Source organism: Wolffia australiana, chromosome 19 (genome assembly GCF_029677425.1).
Source record: "Wolffia australiana isolate 7733 chromosome 19, ASM2967742v1".
NCBI classification, from domain to species: Eukaryota; Viridiplantae; Streptophyta; class Magnoliopsida; order Alismatales; family Araceae; genus Wolffia; species Wolffia australiana.
The window spans coordinates 8,298,553-8,310,000 of NC_135853.1; the positions used below are offsets into that span (position 1 = coordinate 8,298,553).

The 11,448-nt window shown below is 44.5% G+C and overlaps 1 protein-coding gene across 3 annotated transcripts in view; it reads left to right on the forward strand.

Moving 5' to 3' along the window:
• Window positions 1–11,448, forward strand: part of LOC144715573 (sodium/hydrogen exchanger 2-like) — a 72,327-nt gene that overhangs the window by 16,563 nt on the left and 44,316 nt on the right. For 2 of the 3 annotated variants that reach the window (XR_013584657.1, XM_078590507.1), the window contains exons 4-7: window positions 8,731–8,790; window positions 8,872–8,918; window positions 9,007–9,201; window positions 10,213–10,346. Coding sequence is in view for 2 of the 3 variants with exons in the window: in XM_078590507.1 (XP_078446633.1) it covers window positions 8,731–8,790; window positions 8,872–8,918; window positions 9,007–9,201; window positions 10,213–10,346 (436 nt within the window). In the remaining variant the exon portion in view is untranslated. The remainder of the gene's footprint in view (window positions 1–8,730; window positions 8,791–8,871; window positions 8,919–9,006; window positions 9,202–10,212; window positions 10,347–11,448) is intronic. The other variant, XM_078590508.1, reaches the window with a different exon arrangement.

The following is an 11,448-nucleotide window of genomic DNA, read 5'->3' on the forward strand; positions in this document are numbered from 1 at the left end:
AGACGATCGACGACCACTAAGATGCTATCCATTTCACCTGACTTGGGAAGTCCTTCAATAAAATCCATGGAGATGTCGTCCAAGATTTGTTGCGGAATCGGTAGAGGTTGGAGGAGGACGACATGAGAGAGAGTGGATGATTTGAATCGCTGATATTTAGGACAGGCATTCACATGCTTCTTAATATACGTCTTCATGTAGGGTGCTTTATCCGACCAGTGGGTGTCTGAACTCATGGATATGCAACAATCCTTAATCCAATTAAGACCAAATGACAGAGAGCAAGATGGTTGGGTATGGACAAATGGCCCATTCTTAGTCCAGAAGGCCTACACAAGGATATGGGAGGCCCGAGAAGAAGATATGTTGCTAATCCAAGCATGTAGATTCATATGGCGACAAAGAGTTCCGCTGAAAATGTGGATCTTTGGTTGGTTGCTAGCACGAAGAAGACTAATGACAAGAGTTTTTCGCAAAAGGCTATATCCGGACACATCGTCACAATGCCTGCTATGCTCTAATGAGGAAGAAGACTGCAATCATCTCTTTTTTAAATGCTCATTTGTTTGCATGATTTGGGCCAGCCAGTTCTTATCAAGGTTGGAGGTGACATTTGAAAAGATTTTCTGGGACTCGGTCCAGAATAGCAAAGACAGAGGACATGAAGGTGGAAAATCATTGGGACTATTGTGGGCCAGATGGTTACATCGAAACGAGGTGTTGGTCAAGGGAAAAATGACTTACAGATGGAGCCATACACGAAGTGGAGGGTTTAAAAGCAACATGGCTCTAGTGAGCGATTGGCTGAGAGGGAAGGATTCAAATTTGATTGGATAGATGGTGAAGGGACTGTAAGGTCTTGATGGAGGATTCACCGATTCATCGGGTGTTCGTCCCTTTTATACTTCAAATATATATATATATATATATATATATATCTGTCTTCATACTACTCCAGTAGAATTGTTGAGCTACCTGTTTGTATGTTTTTAGGAAACCCCAACGGTCTCCAATCACTCCATCGTGGAATTCTGCCAATATACTTGGAATAAACGAAGAGCCAGCAGGTATCATGTTACACACTCTTGTAACAATGGCAACATATGATAGTATTGCAAGTCAAGAGTTTCCAGAAATGGCAATGTAGGTGAGAATTCAACAAGAACTTGCTCGGATCGCGACGGCTCCTCCCTCCTGTCAGAAGCTCCTCCTCGATCAATAGGGCAGTCTCCTCTCTTGGAAGACTCCTCCCTCCTGCGGCAGGCGAGCTCCCCTCCCGCAACTCCTGAATCCACGGCCTAACTGTCGAGACTTCTTTGCCAAGAAAAAGACTAGATCGATAATACCTAGATGGCGACACCCTTATTTATAGGAGCCCTGGCGACGCCCACCCCTTCCAGTATTCAGTTGAACTGGTCAACAGCCCGTTGACCAGATCTGGGTCCCTTCCTTTGATACTTTTTATGATAGCGTCTATCATATCACAAGGCGATCATTGTGTAGTAACATATCGTTGGTACAAGAAAATTTCCCCTGATTTTCTAGCGCCATGGGCAGATGCTGGATCATTGCATGTAGTTTTGGATCAGCTGCCACTTCGCGTAGGACTTCCCCGACATCGCCCCATGTGAATATTGAAACCCCACCTAAGTGGATGTCTTCAACCTGATTGGCATGAAAGAGCTGCCAGCTTTGTACTGTATTGAGAAGTGATAACCAATGAGTTTTGCGAGAAGATGATGGTAATCCCCTTGGATTTCTCGTTGCTCCAGTAGATGCTTGAGGCTGTGTTGGTTGGTGCAAATGACAAAGGCTTGAAACATTAGGTAGTGACGCCATTTCTTAACTGCGAGGATGACAGCTAGCTGATAATCTGGGAACTAAGGGTCTCGGTTATTTTTACTAAGTATCACTCACCTAGGTCAAGTGAGGAGTTTGATAAGTTCCATTTTCGGAAATACCAAAGGAGGAAGAAGTCAAGATCTGGTCAACAGACCTTTGACCGAGACCATTAAGTGAAGAGGGGGAAGACTCCTCGACTCTATAAATAAAGACCCCACACAAGCAGGGTCACGTACGTTTTTCTAATTGAAAGAAGTGCCCGTTCATTTGAATCGGGAGGGCCAAGGAGTGGGCGGGAGATCCGTCGATTGCTTGGAGGGAGGAGCTCGCCATCAAGGGGAGCCGCCTGGAGGAAGATCTCGCCGTCGGAGCTGGAGCCGTCTTGATCGAGGGGAAGGAGCTCCCAGAAGAGCTGTCTCGTCGTCCAAGGAGGAGCGCCACTGAGGGAGAAGAATTCCTATTATCGTTCTATATTCAAACTTGGATTGAAGACATTGATCAACGATCTATCATTGTTCATTTCAATATATCGGCGACTCATTGAGTTTGAGTCTATCAGAGTTCCCTTGACTAAGTAATAAATTTATATTCTTCACTGATAGCGGAGTGAGGTTGAACCACAGAGATCACTAGACCAATTCTGAGTGGAATTAAGCTGAAAATAGGTGTGAAAGAATTTTAGGAATTATATTCAATTTTATTTGATTAAATGGCATGTAAACGACAGTGAATTATGACCTTATCTATTTAAATGATTTTTAATGAGTGTGAAAAAATTCAGGTAAGTTCAGAATACGTTTGAGTGATTTTTAGGTATTTTTATATATTTTTCCGATTTAATTCGCCAGAAATAAATCAATAAGAAATTCAGAAGAAAAGGAATTTCAAATTGTTATTCTTGAACAAATCTTGGTCGAAAATGAATTTTGACCAAGATTTACAAGATTCTGTTTCACTGCACACTTTTGGGATCTGCCAAGTGTTTTGAATGGAATTGGATGTGTTCTTAGGCCAAGAACACATAATTCCCACAGGGCAGGTGGTTTAGAGAGAGAAATAACTACTAATCTTGATTTCTACTGCAAGAAATCAAGACTAGTCAAGAAGGAAAAAGGTGGAGAAAGAAAGATTTGGTTTACCTGGCTGGTAGCGCTCTCCTTCCACCTCCACAAGCCCTGTACGCTTCTTCCTTCTTGGATCCTTTTTCAGCTCTAATGTAGAGAGAGAGAGAGGAGGGAACCTTTAGGAGAGGGAACGCTTCTTCCTTCTCAACTATTCTCCACCCTCTGGTCCAAAAGAATGGACTCCAAAATCAGATTACATGTCTCCAATAGTCTCTGGCAGAGGCTTGAGGGTTATCTGAAAGAAGGAATAGGTGCAAAACTTCTCCCATAATGTACTTCAAACCGATCAGTCATCCATCCAATAACAAAATAAGGAGCCGTCTGCTAGTCTGGCCTCAAAGAATACCTAATTTCAACGAAAAAAATCTCATCCCCTGCCAAAAAACGAGATGGCACTTTGACAGGAACTGATTTTGATGCTCCTTGTTCATCTCCATACCGTAACTGTCTCTCAAGATCTTTGTGACAAGGTCCTCCTAGGAACCCATAATCCTGCTCGCCCACTTTTTAAGTCGTGTTCATGGCTTGCAAGTGTAACATCCCTAGCCCCCTCGATTCAGTGGTCTGGAAACCTCCTCATAATTGACGAAATCGATCCCCCTGTGATTCTTGATATGATCTAGAAACCAGTAAGCTATTTGACAGATTCAAAATGGTAAAAGGAACTCCCAGAAGCTTCTAAAAAAAAAGGGGCATCTGAATCTCATATCACTTGTGAGTGAATAAGAGGTGAGAGGGGAGGAAGCAAGGAGAGATTAAAAGAGGCTCCACGAGTAGAGGACTACCCGTAGTCGAGAGAAATGCCCTGTGAGAAGAGATCCCTTGTTATTAGCATCTGGTGATGCAAAGAAAAAGGAATTGCTGATTTGACTATGAAGAAGATGGGAGATGGAGACACTGGAATGAGAGAAGGAAGATGAGAAAGTAGAGATAGGATTTATGATTTACTTACCTCCCCTGTTCTTATTCACACCATTGCTAGTTATAGCCATTTCACGCGGGTTCATGTGATGCACTTTGCGGTGTATCATATCAATACTCCCTCTCAGTATATCCAGCTTGTCCTCTTGTGAGATAGCAGGGAATTGTTGAAGCATGTTGGCTGTGAGCTCCCAAGAAGCCTCAAATTGACCTAGGTGCTTCCACTGGATGAGGACTTCTAGTCCTGATGAAGATATGCGGAAAGAGGTTAAAGTCTTTCATTCTTCTTTAATTGCCTTTTGAAGCAGTGGGACATGGAAAATTGGGTGGATCATTGCCTTAGTTGGTAGGTCGAGCTTATAAGCAACCTGATCCATGAGCGGCTGGATGGTGTAGTGGTCGGAGAACTTGGGGGCTAGCTTTCTATTGGATTATTTGGCAAGCGATCGCATATGAAATGGTTAGAGCTTCAGGTATATGTGGTTTCTCACTGCAGAGGTGACATCTCTTTGATAGTGATCTGCTTGAACTTTCGTGAAGGTCTGTTCATGGGACATGTGCCTCTTCAACGGGTTCAAACGTTGGTCCAGCTCAACTTGCATCTGGTCAAGGTCTTGCAAAGATGACTGTGATGAGCCATAGCAGATCAGTATGAGACTAGAATGGTGTCATGTTGAAACTAGGATGCGGATCAGCCGCCTTCCCATTCATGTAGGACGCGGCTACCCTGAGCTTTTCCGCGTCATCAGCGGGGGCTTCCCGGAGATACTGTTCCACTCGTCGCAGCCAGCAGTCGGGGTCCCCATCCGAGGAGATGGGGTTCTGCGATACGGAGCCGTGGGTGGCCGGGGTCACGGTCGTGCTGCCACGGGCAATGACCGTCCGGGGCCAATGGACGGCGGAGCGGAGGATTCCACTCGTCGTCCCAAGGTGCCTCATCCCCGAGGGCACCGTGATGCAGAATGCAGTTGACCGCCTCCATATAGCCAGGGCGAGGAAGTGTGGGAGGCAGGCGATGTGGTTGACCGGGGGGTGCCTATTGCAGCACGGGATCGAGTGGTCCGGTCCAGTGCGGTGTGTGGGGGTTCAACATTATCCACGGGAAGACGCAGGAGTGGAACTCTGGGAGGCGCTCATTTTCTTTGATTCATCGTGAATGGATGCTCTGATGTCTGCCATGAGGGGCCTGAGCGCCGTGGGGACCCAGTACGTCTGGAAGGAGGGCCCTGCTCCCCGACCAGCGATGTGGAACAAAAGTCACCGGGGCCACCAAAGGGGTGAGGACCCACAATGCCCTTCCCCCTCAACGACGGTGCCGACAGGTCTTGTTCAAAATTAGCAGATGGAGGTAGGCGAGAACCCGTGGGGTCGTCAGCCGCCACTCGGTGAGGAACTGGGGGAGGATGTCCCGACGGCAGCCCTTCGACATCATCTGCAGCTGAGAGTGAGTCTGGAACGATGAGGTCTGACTCCGGCAAAGGCTCTGGTGGTCGGGGAAAGACACGGGAAGGCATCACAGGCGCTGAAGAAAGGTGTTGCTGGAATGAGAGCTGGAGTGTTCGCATCTGGTCTTGGATGTCGCTCATTCGTTCGGACAAAGGAGAAACAAGGCGGTCAATGGCTGCCGCAACTGCTCTGGCAATGACGTCATCGGAGTTGAGTGTCAGCGGAGACCCCGCGGGGGTGTCCATGGTGGAGCGAAATGTGTTGGGTAGCTTTGATACCAATTGATACATTCCCACTCGACGCATCGATCTCCCCTTGAGAACAGAAATCAATTACCACCGACAGAGGGTTCGCAACAGGTAGTCCAGAGAGGGAAGGGGAGGTAACTATGGAACAAAGATGGGAAGAACAGAGATGAGGGAGAGGGAATGAAGATGACGGTGGGATGTCGCGAGGTGGCCGCTGCTCGCTGGTGGTAGAGACCTGCAAGCGGATGGAGAGTCGGGATGACCAGACGAAAGAAGAAGATCGGAGGCGAGGGGAAGAGGGAGTAGAGTTACCGATCAAACACTGTCTGCCCTAACCTGCTGGCTGGCGGACCCTTCAAACTCCTTCGTTAGCGGGCTGGGCTTCTCTTCAGTTCTTGGGCCTCTGTTTGCGTTCATATACGCGCCGCGGAATCATATCAGTAGTACACAGCGCTCTTTTCGGAGTAGTGCCTTGCAATTTTTTTAGTTCCGTACAGAATGTGCTTGTGAAGACGCTACCTCGATCTATCATGATTCAGCATGAGTGCCTTGGAGACAGTTAACCTCTTGCTTACAAACGTCAGCCGTGCCCTTCGCCGTAAAAGGATGACGCAGTCCCATGAAACGATTGTACTTGCTGGGGCAATTGACTACCACAATGCTGCTGTCAAGAATACCTGATTTGGAAGGCCTTCTACAAATCTCCGTGTTGTGGAATGGGAGGTGGTTCGAGGAGGCCTGAGGGAGCGAACAAGGAGGTTCTGTTTTGTTGGCAGGGGGTGCACAAATTGTTGTGCACTTTGATGTCGCTCTTCATTCCTGGCTGACGTTTTAAAGCTTGTCCTGAAGAAAGAAACATTTTTTTTTTGTATTGACTGAAATGATTCTCGTCCAGGGACTCATAGGGTGATGTGGAGGTGCGCTAACTGGTCCTCCTTTAACTGGTCATATACAATGGATGTTGTTGAAGCGATGAGGCAGGCGCTTGCAGCTGAAAAAGACACATTTTCTTTATAACCATATGGTTGGTGTAGTGGTGCTTCGACTAACAAGGTAACTTTATCTGAAGACGGGACTTCAGGACGAAGGTTATCTTTAAAACAACTTATCTTGAAGAGCATTATTCAAAGGGGTGAATTTATGAGCAGGATACAAAGTTATGTAAATATATCCTTGAAACATCATTCCATAGAATGTATGAAGTAACGAGCCATGGAATCGGAGAAAGAACAGATCAGTGATATGATCTGTCAGTGCATCTATGTTTGGAAGAAGCCACGGCAGCGGCCCGATTCAGACGCCAAACAACATCCTTTTTCTTGATGAGCAGCGCTGGGCTCGAGTAAGATCTGTGAGATGAGTGAATGATCCCCGCACTGAGTTGCTCCTGGAATAGTCATTCCAGCTCTTTTCTTTAAGGTAAGGTCAATGGTAGAGACACTGGTTGATGGGTGACGCTCCTAGATAGAGAGGGATGGTGTGATCGAGCCGTCAATGTGGTGGAAGGCTCCCATGAGTTCAAACAAATGGGGGGGAATTTGGTCTTGAGAGATGCAAACGCATCACCCTCCTGCCTTGCCTTGGGCAGTCGCCTTGTACCTGGGAGATGAGAGCATCTAAGGTAGGTGGATGATGGCTGCGTTGGGGATGCCGGTGTAGCTGGCTGGATGAGGGATTGCCTTTCAATGTGTCATGCTCCGTCGACAGGGAAATGCAGCAGGAGATACTAATGTGCTATTCTCCATTTTAGGGTGTGAGGCCACTAGAGGCTCAAGATCACTTCGCTGGTGATGTCTTGCAACTATAAGAGATTGACCATGTAGTAACTTTTGGATCAGGAATGACACTCTTTTGGCAATTAAATTGAATTGCATTGGTTGATTATTGCCAAAGTAGATGCGATATGGGTCGGTCTTCCCACAAGGCCAGTCCACAACGTCTAACAGAGTTGGCGGATGAAGTTACAAATATCAAAATCTTGTGCCAGAATAGATGTCCCTTCATGCGAAGGCTGTTACTTGATGTCACCCTTAGGGCCTTCTCAAGGGAAATGCGCACTGTATAGAGGGAGGCTCCGCTGTCATGGCCTGTCTCTGATGTGTCCGAGTCGATGTCAGAGGCCTGTATCATCCACACTATTGACAAATTGATAAGATCTAGAAATTGAAATCAGAAATGTGACCTTTTTGTGTCTTCTTGAAAGAAAGATCTTATCAGTTCAATGCAATGCGCAGTAGAAAGAGATAATTTTAGGACGTTTGCACAATGTAGCTTCAATGGAATTGAATACAAGATACCAGGAACCAGGATTGAGCGATCCTTTCTTCTAGACGCAGGCTTCTCCTGCTCTCCAGCCTCTCGCTGTGCTCCTAGAGGGGACCCCAGCAACTTGAAAATCGTAACTGTAGGTCTTTCTCGGTCTTTATTTATAGGATCTTTGGCCCTCTTATTCCTCTTGAGCTGACTTGGACCTGATTCTTTTGTTAAATTGCCTTCTTTTACATTTTCCTGAAAGAACATATCAGTGGCCTAGAGTAAACTTCTTGTTGCATTGGAAACTAAGACCTGATGCACGTCGTGCTTGGTATTCCTCATGGTTGAGTGCTGGCCCCACCTGTTGGGGGAAAAAACCCTTCGATGAGTCTAGTGGCTTTGTTGTGACGGGTGTGTCAAGGGAAGGTTGAGAGTGATGGCCTGAGTGTAGACCAAGAGGAAGAGCCTCTGGTGTGTGGCGAGATAACTAGCATTTGGTGGAGAGGGCATATTCTTGAAGGGCATTGATGGAACAAGACACTTAATGTTCAACTTCTATGTCGACCTCGAGAGAGAGGGCTGAAGGCAAGACCATCATGAGAACGTCTTTGATTTGGGTTGGATGCAACACCACCAAGGCGTGTAGCTGCAAATGCTGTGTTCCTACACTGCCGCTGTACCGCTGATGTAGTGTTGCGCGGACGACCTCTGCAACGAAAAACCCCAATCAGGATATCGACATTATCATCATGAAAATATAATTTTCACGTCCTATTTTCTTTTTTGATGCTAAAAAAACAAGACTTAGTCTGTCTGTTTGTTATCGTTTATTACATTAATAATAATGTAGTGGTTATGAAGGAATATTCTGACAACATGCACACTGATTCTTTCAGGTGTATACTTATTATTTAAGTTGATGGGCGTCACATCTTTTGGAATTAGACAGTTTTTGGGTATAATCTGAGTTGCTGTTACCTTTGCTCCTCTCTGTATATTCTTCATCTTTTATTGACTTGATGTGGAGCTCTATGCAGCCATTGGCGCAATATTTTCAGCGACCGATTCTGTTTGTACTTTACAGGTATTCATTGATATCTTTTTTATTAAAGCTAATTTTATGGTTGAAAGGGTGAACAATAAATGACGCTGATAAGTTTCTTCATGCAAAGGTTCTGAATCAAGATGAAACACCACTGCTTTACAGTCTAGTTTTTGGGGAAGGAGTGGTGAATGATGCAACCTCTATTGTCCTCTTCAATTCAGTCCAGAAACTGGATCTAGAAAGTTTTGGTGCCCTTTCAGCCCTTCAACTTCTGTGGACTTTTTTATATCTCTTCATCACAAGTACAGCACTTGGTGTGGCAGTGAGTCCTAATATTTAACCTCAATTATGTTATTATGAGATTTATACAAAATGCCCTTCACTACTGTAAACTTGGTCTAAGTCATAGAGATGCTTAGGTCCCATCAGCCGAAGACACTTAATTGTCAATTGATGGTTCTCTAGGCATTTAGTTATGGTTTTTGTTATTTCCATTGACATACGAGCAAAGGTGTGATTTTTCTACTTAAAATATTTAGTGTTTTCATGAAGCGGCAAAATTCCTCAATCCACTGTTCTCAGGTTCAATTTTTTTCATGATTTTTTTTTATTTAAGTTCATCTTTAAGACACAAATGACTTCAATCCCTAAAAAACGTTCATTTATGACTTAAATTTCACATTTGTTTTGGGAATTTTCACATTTTCCCTAACAGTTGGATGTTGTGATTTCATACTTTGGCCTTCCTGAGAACATTGAGTCAATTCCATATCAAATTTATACTAGTTATGAGTTTCCTTCATTCCTATATGCCTGTCACAGATCTGTCCAGCTGTGCCTCATGTTATGTAAACTTGATTTTCAGTTTCCCAGCTTTGAAGTAATAGTTGTCATTGTCTTGCTTGAACATCATACTGTATGTAGCAAACTGATTTTTTTCCAAAGACAATTAATGATTCATGGTGGCGGCACTAAAGTTATTTTCATCTGTGAAACTTTAGATTTGGATATCAGAAGATAAATCCCAACACAGAGTTGAAAATCATCAACGAACAGACTGAACAAGTTCCATTCTACATGGCAACTATAGGGCAGGTCCCCTCCAATTATTGTGGATTTCATATAAAGGCTGCTCATTAAAAGCACCCACATTGATAAATGAAACACTATTATGTTCTCCTTACATAATAAATATTACATCAAACCACAAAAGGCAGAAGGAAAAAGCGTTCAGTAACAGAAAAAGATAAATTCTTTTTCAGGCTGACTTACGGTTTAAAACATTGAGAATTTACATTATTATGTCTCCTCACATTTTTTCCCTCTGTTTCAGACTGGGCTTTTCAGTGCTTTCATCATGAAAAAGTTATATTTTGGAAGGTTTACCTGGATGCCTTATCCTCATGATGTTTATTTAAACGCCTTCTTCCCAGTATTTAATTTTTGGGGGAAAAACAGCCTTAACTTGTACTTTTTTATCCTAGAGACGATTTCATTCATTTTCTGTTATTTTTCATATTTGACTGTCGTACCTTGTAACTAGTATATACACCGACCCGCTAAGGGATAGCGAATCTTGTTGATTAAAGGCATTTTGATATGATCCCTGGTCGAGATCGAATCGATCCACACTGTAATTAAACCTTCAAACTGAAATTGATACTCTCAATTGATCACCAAATGTTGGTAATGTTCACAGAAGGATGAGAGGGGGGCGAGATGAGAGTGCGAGCGAGAGGATCCCGGGGAGAAGGGGAGCGAAGGATCGCTGATGAATGGTCATTTCTTGGCAGGGATGACGGCGTCGACCTGCGAGCATGGAGAGGGAGAGTCACGACCAGTGCAAAGTAGAAGGGAGAGGGACCGCTGCTGTGGCTTCGTCCGAACATAAATGCGCTGACGGATCACATCTCATTTTTATTTCAATATTTTTTCTGTAAATGGACCACGTATTTTAAGTGGCCCATATTCCTTTTATTTTATTAAATTTGAACAGATATATGTGAGCCACAATTTAAAAGGCCCACACTCAAGTGTATCACATGACTTATTCTGAGAATAAGTCACATTAGTGAGTAGGCCCCATGTTACGATCAGGGATCATGATGATGATATCTCAAATATTTCTTTGGATTGCAACCACCCGAGTAGAATCCGTTGATCAATTTCAATACCGATGAATTGAAAGACGTGCACAATAGTTCAGTGAAGAAGAGAATAAGAGATATGAGAAAATGGCAATTTGAAGAGTGGGATCTGGCTCCCTCTCCCCCCTCTTTGGTCGTGGTGGATCTCCCGCTCCAGCCTCAGCTCAACGCTGCCTGATTACCAAAGTCATAACTGCCTCTTCTTGCCGGGATCTGGCTTTATTTATAGGGGTCGCACGTGCGACCAGCTCAGCGCTGCCTCTTTGGGCCACGCCTCTGGTACGTTCTTGAAAAGAACATATTACCCTGCTCATTGTTTTATTTGCTGGTATTTAACCAGTCCAGTGAATGAATAATTTGTCTTTGGTTATGTTAAACCCTAGCCGCCAGCTCTTTCCAGCAGAGGACCAGAGAGAGGAGCA